This window comes from Neoarius graeffei, chromosome 2 (assembly GCF_027579695.1).
Source record: "Neoarius graeffei isolate fNeoGra1 chromosome 2, fNeoGra1.pri, whole genome shotgun sequence".
Classification (NCBI taxonomy): domain Eukaryota; kingdom Metazoa; phylum Chordata; class Actinopteri; order Siluriformes; family Ariidae; genus Neoarius; species Neoarius graeffei.
In genome coordinates, this window is record NC_083570.1 from 71,948,822 (window position 1) to 71,968,084 (window position 19,263).

Here is a 19,263-nt window from a genome sequence, read left to right on the forward strand (position 1 = left end):
CGCGATTTTCCTTCTTACCCTTGGCAAAGGTAAACTCTAGAGTCGCGCGATCTTTAAACTCAACCTGAGTTACAACCGGTTTACTTGCATTAGAAGTGACGTCACGACTGCAGCCCAGGCAGTTAAAAGTTAAGAAGCGATTGAATCCTTTTTAACTCAAAGCGCTGTGCATCTTATTCTGATCAGAGACTTTTCCTCACGAACGCTGAGGTTCGGACCAAGAACCCTCTGCTTTCCACGGGAACCACCCAAGTGCTCCGTTCGACCCGAAAGTTTCTCCGCCTCCATCACGAGCGGCTCACGTGCTCCCACGGCGAGGCCCGAGACTACACCGGCGAATAGTTCTTCATATCTTGCTAAAGGCAGGATTAAGTAAGATTTTGGCATTTGGGCATAATTAGGATAGTCTTAGGAATTTGCTTTTATTTGAAATAGTGTGAATTTAAACCCAGGTTTATTGTTACACTGTTGAACACGCAGCGTGTTGATTTATTTTGGTTCTATGTTCTCTCAATTGTTTAATAGATAGGCTGCGCATGCTTCTCTCTTTTATTCTTTACTACTAACATATAGTTCTCATTATTATACATCTTGATGTCATTAAGATTTCAGTGGATTCAGTATGGTTATGAGCTAGTGGGTTAGCTACAGCTTCGCTTTTGTCTGCTTAGCAACACAAAGCTAATCAAGGCCTACCATGTGCTCAGCAAGCCATCAGGCCTAACAAACACACTTTAGCTAGGCTATAGGGCCTTTCACAAACACATACTAGCAACACAAGGCTAATCTAGGCCTCCACCACGTGTAGTTAGCTACACGAGGCTAAACACAGAGCTAATCCTTTGTTCTGTTTAGATAACATTCTTTTGTTTAGCTACCAACAAGCTAGGCCTCCACCACGTGTAGTTAGCTACACGAGGCTAAACACATGGTCAAGTCCTTCACACTCCCTCTCTCTCTCTCTCTCACACACACACACACACACACACACTTCACTGCTTGTATATATTGATTTATCTTTTTATCTTTGTATAATAAATTCATTTATTAAACAAACTGTGTTTATTTGTGTGAACAACATCTGAAGTCCCCAATTTTCTCGAATTCAAAAAGGGTGCAAATGTTATATAATATGGTAAGTGATCTTAATAATTTGGAAATGTACCATAATTTAGCTGTTTGGTAATTTATTATTAAGCACCAGGATTAATGGTATGATTCACTAAATGATTCCCTAAATGATTCATTGAACAATTCCCTGAACGATTCACTAAATGATTCATTGAACGATTCACTTCAAATGAGAGTGATTCTATGGTATGATTCAATTCAAACGAGTCAAATTAAATGATTCAATGGGATTGATTCATTTTAATTATTGACCTTCAAAATTTAATGAGACTGATTTAACGAGATTGATCACTTAATATCAATAATTAACTGATTGCACCCACATTGTCATACTAATTCACATATAGCAGCAATTTAGAGGGTCTGATCCATCTGTGTGCATGTTTTTAGGAGCATCTGGAGGAAACCTGGACATAGTGAGAAAATGCTAAAATCCACAGGCTCAAACCAGGCAGCTTGTGACATTCTCCTTGCTGTGAAACCCAACCACCCCAGCTCAAGAAAAAAAGGGGGTTATTCATTTATGAAAGATGAAGGGTATAGAATATATAAATTATATGGAAATGAGTGTTTTACTGGGAAATACGTCACTCGTATTTTTCATATGAGCTACATCCGGAACATTGAGAATGGCAACTGTGATATATTTCTCGATATGTCACTTGTGAGGACATTGATGATTTATTTTGATAAATTTGGGTACTTTTTGTCTCTGTCTATATATATATATATATATATCATCTCATCTCATTCTCATTATCTCTAGCTGCTTTATCCTGTTCTACAGGGTCGCAGGCAAGCTGGAGCCTATCCCAGCTGACTACGGGCGAAAGGCGGGGTACACCCTGGACAAGCCGCCAGGTCATCACAGGGCTGACACATAGACACAGACAACCATTCACACTCACATTCACACCTACGGTCAATTTAGAGTCACCAGTTAACCTAACCTGCATGTCTTTGGACTGTGGGGGAAACCAGAGCACCCGGAGGAAACCCACGCGGACACGGGGAGAACATGCAAACTCCACACAGAAAGGCCCTCGCCGGCCACGGGGCTCGAACCCGGACCTTCTTGCTGTGAGGCGACAGCGCTAACCACTACACCACCGTGCCACCCACATATATATATATATATATATATATATATATATATATATATATTGTGGAAAGAGAAAGCAAACATTCTATACTAAACATTGTTTTGATAATGTTTCCTTGCAGGCCTGAACTGCAGGATGATTATAGAGGTGACTATCACAGAAGTCCATTGAATTATCATTATATTATATTATATTATATTATATTATATTATATTATATTATATTATATTATATTATATTATATCTTACAACAAGTTCACCATCAGAGACAACTAGACATCTGAAGGTAACTTATTAAACACATCTATCACCAGTCACCTGTTAAAACATTAGGACACTTTACATATTACATCACCTCTTATGGAAAATACAAAATACTATTACTAACCATTTCTAGCCATTACAACTCATTACTAAACCAACAGAAACCACCAAAACATCTGAAATTGTTTCAAACTGTTTAAGTAGTGTTAAAAAAAGAACATAGTGAATAAAAGTGTTTATAGTGGTAATTAAAAAGTGGTTTTCAGTTCTTTATTTGACATTGGCATGAAATTTCATATTTCTCATCTCTACGTTTTAAAAACATCTACAGATCAGATTATAAAAATGGGCCCCTTATTAACATGCACATAGTGACCTCGCACAAAATGAGGCTTTCTTTGTAAACAACCTGCAAAAGCCAGCATCAATTTTCACAGAATATAATAATGAACTGTATATGATTATATAACTGCTGAAACACTGCCTGTGCACATCATCTGTTGAGTTACATGCATTTGTGTAAATGCTGGTTTTTAAAATTTATTTATTTATGTTCCCTGAAAACTGGAGAATTGTGGCTCTGTTCACTAGTGCCACTGACACTCTCTCACGAAGGGGGGTTGAGTCGGAGAGGAGAAGGGTCATCGTTTCCTCATTGTGCCACAAACAGGAAGGCAGCTGAGCAGCACATACGGTACCAGCACAGCAGTCAGTATGATCAGTAGTGGAATATCTCAAGAGCCATCCTGCACCAAATATCAACCCAGAGCCGAAGAGAAACAACACAGGTATTTATATGCAGTGTCGATTATTTCTACACGATGTCATAGTTTGAAATCTTTTTAGTAACACTAGCTGATGCACTGTCATGCAAAGAATTTGAAAAATGAATAAAAAATTTCAATCATTACATTATTGCCTGATGAATGCATGATTGCATTAAATGAAAGAAAGTTTTTGGCTGCAAAATTGAAGGCATTTTTATAGCTACAATATATTAGAAATAAACCAATGTGCTTACAACTTTTTTCTTTTTTTTTTTGAATTGTGAGGAAATCTCATCTCATTATCTCTAGCCGCTTTATCCTGTTCTACAGGGTCGCAGGCAAGCTGGAGCCTATCCCAGCTGACTATGGGCGAAAGGCGGAGTACACCCTGGACAAGTCGCCAGGTCATCACAGGGCTGACACATAGACACAGACAACCATTCACACTCACATTCACACCTACACTCAATTTAGAGTCACCAGTTAACCTAACCTGCATGTCTTTGGACTGTGGGGGAAACCGGAGCACCCGGAGGAAACCCACGCGGACAACATGCAAACTCCGCACAGAAAGGCCCTCGCCGGCCACGGGTCTCGAACGCGGACCTTCTTGCTGTGAGGCGACAGCGCTAACCACTATACCACCGTGCCGCCCTGAGGAAATCTCAAAATGCCAAAATATGTTACTTTTGACACTTTTGCTAGGAACTGATGGAATGGAATAGAAATAAATAGTAGTGCATTTGTTTAGAAAAAAAACTTTAACTAGTGGAGTATTTCTGTTTGCTTGTTCTTGGCAAATACTAATTTCAAGTTGTCACTTTGTAACAGGGATCCTACATGGAATCTCTATAAAAGGTCCCCATTACATCACACTTGCCCTGTAGACATTCTCTTCGAAACATGTGACCACAGTTACATACACTCACAGAAGACTTTATTAGAAACATCTGTACACATCCTTATTCATGTAATTATCTAATCAGCCAAATGTGTGGCAGAAATACAGTGCATAAAATCATGCCACTTCGAGTAATGCTCATATCAGCCATGCAGTGTTGTAGTCGAGTCACTAAACCTCGAGTCCAAGTCCAGTCTCGAGTCCCCAGTGTTCAAGTCTGAGTCAAGTCCAAGTCATAAAAAAAATGTTCTAGTTGAGTCCAAGTTGAGCCCACTATTGCTCTGAGTCGAGTCTGAGAACAAGACTCCAACCGTACCATTTGACGGTGGCTGTTTTAGCGCCATTAACATTAGTTTGTTCCTGAACATGATGTACAGTGGTGCTTGAAAGTTTGTGAACCCTTTAGAATTTTCTATATTTCTGAATAAATATGACCTAAAACATCATCAGATTTTCACACAAGTCCTAAAAATAGATAAAGAGAACCCAGTTAAACAAATGACACAAAAATATTATATTTGGTCATTCATTTATTGAGAAAAATGAGCCAATATTACATATCTGTGAGTGGCAAAAGTATGTGAACCTTTGCTTTCAGTATCTGGTGTGACCCCCTTGTGCAGCAATAACTGCAACTAAACGTTTCCAGTAACTGTTGATCAGTCCTGCACACCGGCTTGGAGGAATTTTAGCCCATTCCTCCATACAGAACAGCTTCAACTCTGGGATGTTGGTGGGTTTCCTCACATGAACTGCTTGCTTCAGGTCCTTCCACAACATTTCGATTGGATTAAGGTCAGGACTTTGACTTGGCCGTTCCAAAACATTAACTTTATTCTTCTTTAACCATTCTTTGATAGACCAAGTTGTGTGCTTAGGGTCGTTGTCTTGCTGCATGACCCACCTTCTGTTGAGATTCAGTTCATGGAAAGATGTCCTGATATTTTCCTTTAGAATTCGCTGGTATAATTCAGAATTCATTGTTCCATCAATGATGGCAAGCTGTCCTGGCCCAGATGCAGCAAAACAGGCCCAAACCATGATACTACCACCACCATGTTTCACAGATGGGATAAGGTTCTTATGCTGGAATGCAGTGTTTTCCTTTCTCCAAACATCATGCTTCTCATTTAAGCCAAAAAGTTCTATTTTGGTCTCATCCAAACACAAAACATTTTTCCAATAGCCTTCTGGCTTGTCCACATGATCTTTGGCAAACTGCAGACGAGTAGCAATGTTCTTTTTGGAGAGCAGTGTCTTTCTCTTTGCAACCCTGCCATGCACACCATTGTTGTTCAGTGTTTTCCTGATGGTGGACTCATGAACATTAACATTAGCCAATGTGAGAGAGGCCTTCAGTTGCTTAGAAGTTACCCTGGGGTCCTTTGTGACCTCGCCGACTATTACACGCCTTGCTCTTGGAGTGATCTTTGTTGGTTGACCACTCCTGAGGAGGGTAACAATGATCTTGAATTTCCTCCATTTGTACACAATCTGTCTGACTGTGGATTGGTGGAGTCCAAACTCTTTAGAGATGGTTTTGTAACCTTTTCCAGCCTGATGAGCATCAACAGCACTTTTTCTGAGGTCCTCAGAAATCTCCTTTGTTCGTGCCATGAAACACTTGCACAAACATGTGTTGTGAAGATCAGACTTTGATAGATCCCTGTTCTTTAAATAAAACAGGGTGCCCACTTACACCTGATTGTCATCTCATTGATTGAAAACACCTGACTCTAATTTCACCTTCAAATTAACTGCTAATCCTAGAGGTTCACATACTTTTGCCACTCACAGATCTGTAATATTGGATCATTTTCCTCAATAAATAAATGACCAAGTATAATATTTTTTGTCTAATTTGTTTAACTGGGTTCTCTTTATCTACTTTTGGGACTTGTGTGAAAATCTGATGATGTTTTAGGTCATATTTATGTAGAAATATAGAAAATTCTAAAGGGTTCACAAATTTTCAAGCACCACTGTATGAGCAGATGAATGTGCATTCTCTTTGTCAGGGAGTGCAAAGTATTCGGTCAGAGATGGTTGGGAGACGGATGTAAGTGCAGAAGGTGTGTTTATTAATACAAGTGAAGACAGGTAAATAATCCATAATGGCAGGCAAAATCATAAAACAGTGAAACAGGTCGAGCGAGGCACAAACAGGCTATCGTAGACTTGGCAGAATCAAAGACGAGAAACAGGACATCAGGGATCAGGAAACCAAACAAGGAAATAACCCTTGGTAATGTGTCAGCAAAACAACTCAGTACTTCACAAAATAAGTGCATTTTCACAGTTTTTATATAGGCGCACTGATTGTGCCTTAATCCAGTGCGTGCGCAAGAGTCCACTTGGCGTGCGCGCTGTCCGGAGCGCGCCCAAGAGTCTATCTGATGCACACGCCAAGGCGCACAGGTGTGACACTCTTGCACGTTATTAGTACAAAAATGAATGTAGATATAAATATCTTATGCCAGATTATTATGGCATGTTACAAAAAAAATAAAGAAAAAAATCTGAATCCTCGTCTCCAATTTACGAGTCTGAATGCAGTTAATGCACGAGTCCGAGTCCAAGTCTGAGTCATCAGTGCTCAAGTCCAAGTCAAGTCACGAGTCCTTAAAATTAGAACACGAGTCAGACTTGAGTTTGAGTCCTGGACTTGAGTACTACAAGCCTGCAACCATGAGAATAGGGGGAAAAATGTGATCTCAGTGATTTTGACCATGGCATGATTGTTGGTGCTAGTCTGGGTATTTTTATAATTGCTATAATCTCTTGATATTTTCCACACACAGCAGTGTGCAATAAAGGAAAAAAAAACATCCTGTGATAAGAGGGGCTGCAAGCTGAAACACCTTGTTAAGAGAGATCAGAGGAGAATGACTAGACTGGTTTGATTGTGAAAAATGATCGAAAGGTAATCTGTTGACTCGGACAGAACACGTCCTTATTGGATAGACTTCTTCAATTTTACCAAGGAAGCCATAACATCGGTCTGTATTTTATTCACTGCTGCGATCTGTTCCTGCATTCCATTCCATTTTCAGACTGTTCTTGGAAAGAGCTACCAGTGCTCTGCACCAGAGGAAGGTAATGAATAGACAATGGTATATCCAGAGCCTGTGACGTACACTTCATCTCATTCTCATTATCTCTAGCCGCTTTATCCTTCTACAGGGTCGCAGGAGCCTATCCCAGCTGACTACGGGTGAAAGGCAGGGTACACCCTGGACAAGTCGCCAGGTCATCACAGGGCTGACACATAGACACAGACAACCATTCACACTCACATTCACACCTACGGTCAATTTAGAGTCACCAGTTAACCTAACCTGCATGTCTTTGGACTGTGGGGGAAACCGGAGCACCCGGAGGAAACCCACGCAGACACGGGGAGAACATGCAAACTCCGCACAGAAAGGCCCTCGCCGACCCCGGGGCTCGAACCCAGGACCTTCTTGCTGTGAGGCGACAGCGCTAACCACTACACCACCGTGCCGCCCCACGTACACTTCATGTGTCACAATATTATTCTGCATTTAGGGCAAGGCTCTGTAAACACTTGTCAAAGATTCTCCTATCCCAAACATTTGACCATTGATCATGTCTGTCATCCAACTCCATCAGGGTGTGTCAGAATAAACAACTTGCCATCCTGACTTGAAATACAAGAGGTTGGGAATAGAATAGAATGCCTTTATTGTCACTGCACAAAGGTACAACGAAATTTAGTTAATCATAGGAGAGCAAAGCCGCTGCATACGTGTGCACCACCACTCTTGGGCACTTCAGCCCAAGGCCATTCCATGTTAACCTAACCACATGTCTTTGGACTGTGGGGGAAACCCATGCAGACACAGGGAGAATGTACAAACTCCACACAGAAAGGCCCCCATTGGCCACTGGGTTCGAACCCAGAACCTTCTTGCTGTGAGGCGACAGCGCTAACCACTACACCACCAAATGTTGACAAAGTTCAACAGTTGACAATAATCGATGGCTGAATTAGTGTACGGTAAACCAAAGTGTGTGCCAGTGCACTGTCATCTGATAGTGTAGAATTAACAATAATATGATGAGGCTTATTAGCAAAAAACAAAGGATTAGAGTACTTTCATTCATACTATCTTTTATTCCACTTCTTTAACTCGCTGGCAAGACAAGTATGAGAAAGGCAATGAATGTAACAGGAACCTTTGTTAGGCTACCTATGTGGAGTCCCAGTTATGCTCTGACATGCTGTCGGTACTCAGGCAAAGAAACAAGCAAGCTTAATTAGTTCCTAAAGGAAACCACCCATGAAGGTCTGGAATGAAAGGAAGTAGAACACATTTTGAATCAAAATGAATAGTGAAAATGAAAATCAATAAAAAGTGCCAGGCTCAGTGGTCCTCCATTAAAGACAAAGCAACATGCCAAACCTTTACTGGAGGTAGACTCATTTAGAAACTAATTTTAATGTTTCTTTATGTGAAAAGCTGTTTTAAAGCACACAGAAGTTAAGGTAAATATGTGGTGTGTGCTCTGCATTCTAACAAAGCTGCAGGAACTTTGGCACTCAAAAACTAAAGCCTGACATTGTGTGAGTTTACAATGCTGAGTCGAAGCCATGTGACGCCCCAGTGCCCCAGCACACTATTTCCCCTCAGAGGTTAGTGTCCTCTCTGTTTTTCAGCTCAGAGCAATCACTTCTGGGGCTCATGACAGACTCCAAAAGAAGGGGAGAAGAACAGTCTACAGGTAACAAAGCAAGCCACTAAGCCACCTTGGATTGGTGCAGCTATTATACATTATATTATGCAGCTTTTGATGATATGTTTGTGGTCTAGTTGCCGTCACAAATTTACAGCAATGTACAGTATATTGAAATTTTTTTTTTAATTTAGGAAATAATATGACACATCTAATTATGCCCTATTTTAGCACAGAAAATTTGTGCGGAAGAGGTTTTAACAGGGGAAGCTCTGGCTCCAGCCCAGTGCCTTTGGACCACAGAGCCGAGTGGATCAGTGCAACTGAGAATAGACAACCTCTGTCCACAGCAACCAATCACAGTGCATCAGATGTTTATGATCTCAATTCAGAAATATGGCAATTTATTTGCCCTGGCAACTAAAAGAAATGGCAAATGGGAAAAGATTACATTCTCTGAATACTACCAATGCTGTCGGATAGCTGCTAAGAGCTTTCTGAAGGTGATCTGTATGATAAAGTTTTAATTATGCATTTTGTGAGCTGTGTGTGTATTATCAACATCACTGTCTGTTCTAGGTGAATTTGAATTTTGAATCCAGCTGATAATACAATTGGAATGATTGCATTCTTTAGTTGGGGCTGGAACGTTTCCACAGTGTGGCCATTTTGGGATTCAATTCAGCAGAGTGGTTCTTTTCTGCTGTCGGAGCTGTCTTTGCAGGGTGAGAGACTCAAATGCTTCTAAAAATGTCTTCATAGCCATGTCTGTATTTATTTATTTATGGTGTGTAATTCCATCAGAGGTATAATGACAGGGATCTATGCCACAAATTCTCCCGAGGCCTGTCATTATGTGGCCAGTGACTCAAGAGCAAATATTATTGTAGTGGAAAATCAAAAGCAACTGGATAAAATTTTGCAGGTAATATGATTATACTACCCTTTAGACGTTGTAAGCCTATTGAAGCCTTTTACATGTGTGCCTAATTTTGTTCACAGATAAAAGATAAACTGTCAGATTTGAAAGCCATTGTGCAATATTCTGGACCCTTGCTGGAGAAACTGCCCAATCTGTATTCTGTAAGTTAAAGGATAAAATATTCATGTACGTATGTATATGGTGATCATACCTGAAAGAAATTATGAGTATGTTTTTGAGCAGTGGGAGGAGTTCATGAGTCTGGGCCTGGAGATTCCAGACAAAACCCTGGATGACATCATCAGTGGTCAGAAAGCCAACCAATGCTGTGTGCTTATCTACACATCAGGAACCACAGGCATGCCGAAAGGAGTGATGCTCAGCCATGACAACGTAAGTGTACAGGAATTACTAAGGCTTCACTCAAAAGAGTAACCAAAGCAAGGCATTTATATTATGGATGGCTTATGCTTCCTCCATATTTGATGATTAAATATGACTTGATTATTATGAGTTATTTATTATTCTTTGTCTAGCACAGATGTAAACGATGCGTCTGTTTTATATTTACTACATAGCAGGTATATTTGGTTTCCACATACATAAATTATCACATACAGTGGGGAAAACAAGTATTTGATCCCTTGCTGATTTTGTTGGTTTACCCACTAAGAAAAACTTGATCAGTCTGTAATTTTAATGGTAGGTGTATTCTAACATGTGGAGACAGAATATCAAAAAGAAAATCCAGAAAATAACTTTTAAATATCTATATTAATTTATTTGTATTTTATTGAGAAAAAGAAGTATTTGATCCCCTAGTAACCATCAAGAGTTCTTGTTAATACAGACAAGTTAGACTCTCCAAATTACCTTGTCACCTAAATCGAAGACACCTGATATCACTAATGACTTGTATAAAAGCCTCCTGGCCACAGAATCAATCAGTTTGTCAGACTCCAAACTCTCCAACATGGGAAAGACTAAAGAGCTTTCTGTGGATTTAAGGGAGAAGATTGTAGACCTGCACAAGACCGGTATGGGCTACAAAACCATTAGCAAGAAGCTGGGCGTTAAGGTGACAACTGTTGGTGCAATTGTGCGCAAGTACAAGACTCACAACATGATCATCAATCGACCTAGGTCTGGGGCTCCAAACAAGATCTCACCTCGTGGGGTTTCCAGGATCATGAGAACGGTGAGAAATAGACCTAATACAACACGGGCAGAGTTAGTGGATGATCTTAAAGCAGCTGGGATCACAGTCACCAAGCAAACAGTTGGTAACACTTTACACTGCAATGGTCTAACATCTTGCAGTGCTCGCAAAGTACCCCTGCTTAAGAAAGCACATGTGCAGGCCCGCCTGAACTTTGCCAATGAACATCTGAATGACTTGGAGAGTGACTGGGAGAAGGTGTTATGGTCAGATGAGACCAAAATTGAGCTCTTTGGCATCAATTCAACCCGTTCTGTCTGGAGGGAGAGACATGCTGCTTATGACCCCAAGAACACCATCCCCACTGTCAAGCATGGAGGTGGTAACATTATGCTTTGGGGGTGTTTTTCTGCACAGGGCTACTTCACCGTATCAATGGGAGGATGGACGGAGCCATGTACCGTAAAATCCTAAGTGAAAACCTCCTTCCCTCTGCCAGGAAGCTTAAAGTGGGTCGTGGATGGGTCTTCCAGCAGGATAATGACCCAAAGCATACAGCCAAGGCAACCAAAGAATGGCTGAAGAAGAAACATATCAAGGTCATGGAGTGGCCCAGCCAGTCTCCGGACCTGAATCCTATAGAAAATCTATGGAGAGAGCTGAAGCTCAGAGTTGCCAAGCGACAGCCATGGAATCTTGATGATTTAGAGGTCATTTGCAAAGAAGAGCGGACCAAAATTCCTCCTAATATGTGCAGAAACCTGGTCATCAACTACAAAAAACGTCTGACCTCTGTGCTTGCTAATAAGGGGTTTGCCACAAAGTACTAAGTCCTTTTGGCAAGAGGGTTCAAATACTTATTTTCCTCAATAAAATGCAAATAAATTAATACAAATTCTTTAAAGTCGATTTCTTGATTTTCTTTGTGATATTCGGTCTCAGCATGTTACACTACACCTACCATTAATATTACAGACTGATCGAGTCTTTATTAGTGGCCAAACCAACAAAATCAGCAAGGGATCAAATACTTGTTTTCCCCACTGTAAACTTTCTTTACTCATGTTCAAGACTGAACTGTTAATTTACTGAAAAATATGGAATGACCTGTTCATATAAAAGCTAATGAAGTGGATTAATAAAATGATTTTTTTAGTGTTCATGGCTAGGTTATTACATTAATGCCGTTTAGCAGACACTCTTGTCCAGAGCAATGTACAACATACCCAGAGTAGCCTAGGGAGCAGTTGGAGGTTAGGTGCCTTGCTCAAGGACACTTCGGCCATTCTTACAGGTCTAGGGAATCAAACTGGTGACCTTTTGGTCCCAAAGCTGCTTCTCTAACCTTTAGACCATGGCTTCCTCCGTTTATCATTTTTTAATTGTGCTCAGTGGTGAATTGGGTTGTGCTATGTTGTGATTACTAAATGCTGCTTGTTCCATTAGGTGTAGGAATAAATTTATGTGCTTGCAGAATGTTTCCCCATATTTCAGGAACTAATACAGGCATTTTTGTAGATGAACACAAATTTTGAGGATTAGACATTAGGCCTGATTTACTATATAGTAATATATTAATGACTACTATCTGAAATCTTTATAGAGTTCTGGAAGGATATTTTTTTTATTGTGCTCGGTAGTGAATTGTAAGCTCAAAGAACTCCAAAGTGTAAACTTGTTATACACAGGAATGGTGAATGTATGCTTGGAGGCATCAGGGGTGAGAATATGCAGAACCAAACTTACTGTACTAATAATAAGTCATGATTTTGAAAAACTTTATAATTATTTTGACTATTATTATTATTCCTATTAGGTGGCATGGTGGTGTAGTGGTTAGCGCTATTGCCTCACAGCAAGAAGGTCCGGGTTCGAGCCCCGTGGCCGGCGAGGGCCTTTCTGTGTGGAGTTTGCATGTTGTCCGCGTGGGTTTCCTCCAGGTGCTCCGATTTCCCCCACAGTCCAAAGACATACAGGTTAGGTTAATTGGCAACTCTAAATTGACCGTAGGTGTGAGTGTGAATGGTTGTCTGTGTCTATGTGTCAGCCCTGTGATGACCTGGCGACTTGTCCAGGGTGTACCCCGCCTTTCGCCCGTAGTCAGCTGGGATAGGCTCCAGCTTGCCTGCGACCCTGTAGGACAGGATAAAGCGGCTAGAGATAATGAGATGAGATATTTACTTTTCTTTTGACTTAGACATAATTTTAAAAGTGTAATCATCTTATTTTATCTTCAAATGACAGAAATTGGTTTGTGCAAGTTTAATACCTTCCCTTTGGTGGCATTTATCATTAGATGCAATCATGATTCATGAAATCACTTTCAGGCTATGCTAAATCACACTGCAGGTGCAAATTATTCTATTTATATACCACCCTGTAATTTGCACTCATAGGTCAAAACTTCCCCAAGGCAAACACACAAAATGGACAAGCTCTGGTCTTTTGCTCATTTGAAAGACCTTATTAAATTAGCATGGCTGTTTTTTCGAGGGTGTAAAGTTTGCATTTGATGTTTTTACTCATGCTATAATAAATCAGCACCTCAGTTTAAACTTATGTGTATTCTTATAGATAAACAAGCTTTTGTATTGTGGACTTTGGTAGATCACATGGACGTCTCACCATGCGAGCAGAGCTGCAGACATGCAGCCAGCTGAGATAAAACAAGAATCCATAGTGAGCTACCTTCCTCTCAGCCATATTGCTGCTCAGATCTATGACCTGTGGACAGGGATTCAGTGGGGCGAGTTAGTCTATTTTGCACAGCCTGATGCTTTAAAGGTACACAAGGATAGAATGCATTATGTACATCATTAATATACTAGCGCATCTCAAACAATTAGAATATCGTGAAAAAGTTCAATATTTTCCATAAGTTATTGAAGAAAGTGACAATTTAATATATTCTAGACTCATTACATGTAAACTAAAATGTCTCAAGCATTTTTCTATTTTAGGTTTGATAATTATGGCTTACAGTTCAAAAAATTTAAAAAAATCTCAAAATATATTTAATTTCGAGTTTGAGTAAAACAGTATAAATACAGTGTATCTCTTGGTCTAGTTCAGTACATGCAACCACAGTCATGAGGAGGACTGCTGACCTGACAGTTGTCCAGAAGATGATCATTGACACCCTCCACAAGGAGGGTAAGCCACAGAAGGTCGTTGCTGAAAAGGCTGACTGGAAAAGGTGCACAAGCAACAGCGATGACTGCAGCCTTGAAAAGATTATCAAGAAAAGTTGAGGCTGGTGTCAGTGCATCAAGAGCCTCCACACACAGACGTCTTCAGGAAAGGGGCTACAACTGTCGCATTCCTAATATCAAGTCACTCCTGAACCAGAGACAACATCAGAAGCGTCTTACCTGGCCTAAGGAGAGAAAGACCTGGACAGTTGCTCAGTGGTCCAAAGTCCTCATTTCAGATGAAAGTAAATTTTGCATTTCATTTGGAAATGAAGGTCCTAGAGTCTGGAGGAAGAGTGGAGAGGCACAGAATCCAAGGTGTTTGAAGTCCACTGTGAAGTTTCCACAGTCTGTGATGATTTGGGGTGCCATGTCATCTGCTGGTGTTGGTCCACTGTGTTTTATCAAGTCCAAAGTCAACACAACCATCTACCAGGAGATTTTGGAGCGCTTCTTGCTTCCATCTGCTGACAAGCTTTATGGAGATGCTGATTTCCTTTTCCAGTAGGACTTAGCACCTGCCCACAGTGCCAAAACTACTATCAAATGGTTTTCTGACCATGATATTACTGTGCTTGATTGGCCAGCCAACTCACCTGATCTGAACCCCATCGAGAATCTATGGGGTATTGTCAAGAGGAGGATGAGGAACACCCAACCCAAAAATGCAGAGGAACTGAAGGCCATTATCAAAGCAACCTGAGCATCCATAACACCTCAGCAGTGCCACAGGCTGATCACCTCCATGCCACGCTGCATTGATGCAGTAATTCATGGTAAAGGAGCCCCAACCATGTATCGAGTTTATAAATGAACATACTTTTCAGAAGTTGGACATTTCTGTATTGTAAATCCTTTTTTGATTGATCTTAGGAAATATTCTAATTTGAGATACTGGATTTCTGATTTTCATGAGCTATAAGCTGTAATCATCAAAATTAAAACAAAAAAGCTTGAAATATTTCACTTTACATTTAATGAATATAGAATATATGAAAGTTTATGTTTTTGAATTAAATTATGGAAAAAATGAACTTTTTTCATGATATTCTAATTGTTTGAGGTGCACTAGTATAATACACTATTACAGTAAACATGCCTTGGTTACATATGATGTGCGTTTCATACTTTCTCGTCTTGTACAATGTAACAAGAAAAGTACCATTAGCTTAGAAAACAAAACTGTTTTCTGTTTATGTGTTTCTATTCCAGGGCAGCTTGGTTGAGACTTTGAAAGAGGTCAACCCTTCATCTCATATGGGAGTCCCTCGTGTCTGGGAAAAAATCATGGAGAAAATAAAGGAGGCAGTTTCACACTCTGCATACATAAAAAAGAAACTGCTGACCTGGGCCATGTCTGTTGGTTTGGAGGCTAATCAAAGGTTCGTTGTGAGAAGATTACTCAAACTTAGTGTGATTTTACACATCCAGTTGGCTATATTGCAGTTATTATAAACAATTTTTGTTTCTGCAAATATGTTTTCATAACAGGGATGAGGAGAAATCAATTCTCTTCACCCTTGCAGATGTGCTGGTCCTGGACAAACTTCGTGCAGAGCTGGGCTTCTCTTGTTGTGAGAAGTTCTTCTCTGGAGCAGCTCCTCTTGGAAAAGATACAGTCCAGTTCTTCCTTGGCCTCAACATTAAGTTATATGAGGCTTATGGCATGAGTGAAAGCAGTGGGCCTCATTTTATGTCTGGTCCAGAAGTCCACAAGCAGTCAAGGTGAGTTTTATTAGGCAAACACGAATTATCTTTCCACTATAGGTTATAGAATTTTACTAGACTTGACATTCAACACTGTTCAATTTCACTTTTAACTTGTAGTTGTGGCAAGGTGGTTCCTGGCTGCAGATATAAATTAGTGAACATTGATACTGATGGTGTTGGAGAGGTGTGCTTTTGGGGTCGGAATGTTTTCATGGGGTATCTCAACATGGAGGATAAAACCAAGGAAACCTTGGATGAGGACGGCTGGCTGCATTCTGGAGACTTGGGCAAAACAGATGAAGATGATTTCCTTTACATTACTGGAAGGATAAAAGGTAATTAGGACATGATTTAATAACTATCCAAAGGCATATTTTCACTTTTGTACTTTCGGTACTCTATTGCTTTATGTTATAGCTATATTTTTCATGTTGAACAATGTGAAGGAACATGCATTTCTGTTTAGAGTTGATAATAACTGCTGGTGGAGAGAACGTCCCTCCAGTTCCAATAGAGGATGCGGTGAAAAAGGAGCTGCCTATAATCAGTAATGCCATGCTAATTGGGGACAAGAGGAAGTTTCTCTCAATGCTGCTCACACTTAAGGTAATGAAGAATTGTATTTACTACTGTAAACTGATATATGGAAACAAGTGTTTTACTGGGAAATATACTGCTCGTATTTTTCATACATGCTACATCCGGAACATGCAGGTTCAAAATCACGACATAAATCTCTATTTTTTTCGTGGTCCAAATCCTGCGCTGATTGGCTGGCGAGTGGGTCCGTGTCCGACAGTACAGACCCCAGTTACGGACCTCTGGCGACTCGCTCGTTCACAACAACAAACATAGTACCATTTTTTGTCAACATTTATCTTTTTTTTTTAATAAGATTATCAAAAAATCTTATGGGCGGCACGGTGGTGTAGTGGTTAGCGCTGTCGCCTCACAGCAAGAAGGTCGGGGTTCGAGCCCCGGGGCCGGCGAGGGCCTTTCTGTGTGGAGTTTGCATGTTCTCCCCGTGTCCGCGTGGGTTTCCTCCGGGTGCTCCGGTTTCCCCCACAGTCCAAAGACATGCAGGTTAGGTTAACTGGTGGCTCTAAATTGACCGTAGGTGTGAATGTGAGTGTGAATGGTTGTCTGTGTCTATGTATCAGCCCTGCGATGACCTGGCGACTTGTCCAGGGTGTACCCTGCCTTTCGCCCGTAGTCAGCTGGGATAGGCTCCAGCTTGCCTGCGACCCTGTAGAACAGGATAAAGTGGCTAGAGATAATGAGATGAGAAAAAATCTTAAACATTTTTGCCAGCATTTCTCAGGAGAATAGCATTAATTTTACAGCATGGACAGTGATAATGACAGTGTTCACAGCGAAAGCGAGTTTTACTACCCTGAGGAAGACAAAATAAAATAAAAAATTTCAGGCGAAAGCTAAAAACCTCTAACTTGCTAACACCGAGCAAAAACATGGCTGAATCCTGAATGACTCCTATTTGTATAAAAAGGGAACTACATAGGCGGCAAAATGTAGTTTTTTTTTCCTGCCATGGAAGTGCACTTGTATTCCGAGGAGGAAGCAATTTGCATTACAGCCGTGAATGAGGATTCAAAATGGCAACTCGGCTCGGTTTTCCCTTTCGGGCGCTCTCGTTTTCTGTTAGAATTTGGTAAAGAAAAAAATAAATATATTATTTACCAGCTTAAGGTCGGTCCGTATGGTGAAATACTGTGACCTCGGTCTTGAATACTGACCTCGGCCCAGAGGGCCTCGCTCAGTACTTTCAAGACCTCGGTCACGGTATTTCACCATACAGACCTCCCAGCTGGTAAATAACATATTATATATACACATACATACACACGCATATATATATACACACACGTGTGTGTGTGCTCGGAATTGCTTCCTCCTCATCATCATGAAATCAATGAGTTGTTTTGATAAATTTGGGTATGTTTTGTTTGTGAATCTGTCTATATAATAAAAAGAAAATCACACGTTGGCTTGAAGATATGAAGTTTTTTCTTCTCCTGTTGAAAAATGTTGGCTTTGCTCACTCATGATATATACATTCACTGCTCAAAGATAAATTTCATATCTTCATGCCACCATGTAATATCCTCTATGTATCACACTTCAGAAGAAACTGGAACATCTAATTGAAGTTAATAATCTATGATTTGAATTATTTGCTTCCCAGTGTGTCACCGATGCTGAAACCACAGAGCCCACTGATAACCTTAGTTCTGACACTCTGGAATACTTTCAACAACTTGGCATCCAAGCAACAAAGGTTTCTGATGTAATTGGAGGGAAAGATCCAATAGTAAACCAGGTCATTCAGGAGGGCATTGACCGGGTCAATGCTAAGGCCAACTCCAATGCCCAGCGTATTCAGAAATGGACAATTGTAGGGAAGGACTTCTCAATCTCTGGAGGAGAGCTGGGTGAGTACTGCCTTCAAGCTGGGATTAATCAGTTTGTTTAATTCAGCAGCACATAAACACTAATAATTTGTTATTTTTAGGCCCAACAATGAAACTGCGACGACCGTTTGTCCTGAAGATGTACCACAATGAAATAGAAAATTTCTACAGAGAATGAAAAAATAACTACAGCTAACCACACGAGACGAGGGGTGTCAGCAGCCTTCAACATCACACCCAATCCAGTTAGTTCATCAGCTAATTACCAAGGCCTTTCCAAGCTGAATTTGGTCTGTTAGAAAAGGGAAAACACAAGTGTCTATACAGATCTACATCACACCTTTGAGCAGTGTCTTGATGTCCAGAATCTAAAAACACCAACTGCTTGAAACTATTTAAAATCATGCTAGTCAAACCTCATCTTTATGGAGTCAGAAGATATTTGTTAGATATACATAAATTACAGAGAGGAATAATGCTCTAACAAATTAAAATGCATTTGGAGAGTGCTTGGGTAAATTATGTTGGGAGAATTGGCTATTTTGTGGGTTACAATAATTTTGTCTCATTTGTTTAACTGGGTTCTCTTTATCTACTTTTAGGACTTGTGTGAAAATCTGATGATGTTTTAGGTCATATTTATGCCGAAATATAGAAAATTCTGGCAATGTTAGCATTTGATAACATGGTTGTCCTACACAGGAAACCATGTGCAGTGTAATACTGGCTATACAGTGGTGCTTGAAAGTTTGTGAACCCTTTAGAATTTTCTATATTTCGGCATAAATATGACCTAAAACATCATCAGATTTTCACACAAGTCCTAAAAGTAGATAAAGAGAACCCAGTTAAACAAATGAGACAAAATTATTATACTTGGTCATTTATTTATTGAGGAAAATGATCCAATATTACATATCTGTGAGTGGCAAAAGTATGTGAACCTTTGCTTTCAGTATCTGGTGTGACCCCCTTGTGCAGCAATGAC

The 19,263-nt window shown here is 40.3% G+C and overlaps 1 protein-coding gene across 2 annotated transcripts; it reads left to right on the top strand.

The window, feature by feature from the left end:
* Window positions 1–3,211: 3,211 nt before the first annotated feature.
* On the top strand, window positions 3,212–18,851 carry acsbg1 (acyl-CoA synthetase bubblegum family member 1). Of its 2 annotated transcripts, XM_060909389.1 has the most exons (14): window positions 3,212–3,286; window positions 8,848–8,912; window positions 9,096–9,367; window positions 9,501–9,589; window positions 9,669–9,789; window positions 9,867–9,947; window positions 10,030–10,179; window positions 13,553–13,729; window positions 15,349–15,518; window positions 15,628–15,861; window positions 15,964–16,181; window positions 16,313–16,452; window positions 18,050–18,296; window positions 18,377–18,851. In XM_060909389.1, the coding sequence occupies exons 1-14, from the start codon at window positions 3,213–3,215 to the stop codon at window positions 18,451–18,453; spliced, it is 2,115 nt and encodes a 704-aa protein (XP_060765372.1). In that variant the 5' UTR covers window position 3,212; the 3' UTR covers window positions 18,454–18,851. The 2 variants fall into 2 exon arrangements, with proteins under 2 accessions (XP_060765372.1, XP_060765381.1); XM_060909398.1 differs by lacking the exons at window positions 3,212–3,286; window positions 9,096–9,367 and having other exon boundaries at window positions 8,856–8,912; window positions 9,444–9,589.
* Window positions 18,852–19,263: the final 412 nt, after the last annotated feature.

What these genes read in the sequence shown, in the direction of transcription:
- acsbg1 (XM_060909389.1), top strand. Translation starts at nt 3,213, where the DNA reads ATGATCAGTAGTGGAATATCTCAAGAGCCATCCTGCACCAAATATCAA. An exon ending in GGGAGAAGAACAGTCTACAG is followed by an intron (nt 8,913 to 9,095) that starts GTAACAAAGCAA and finishes GCCCTATTTTAG; the next exon opens with CACAGAAAATTTGTGCGGAA. An exon ending in CATTACTGGAAGGATAAAAG is followed by an intron (nt 16,182 to 16,312) that starts GTAATTAGGACA and finishes ATTTCTGTTTAG; the next exon opens with AGTTGATAATAACTGCTGGT.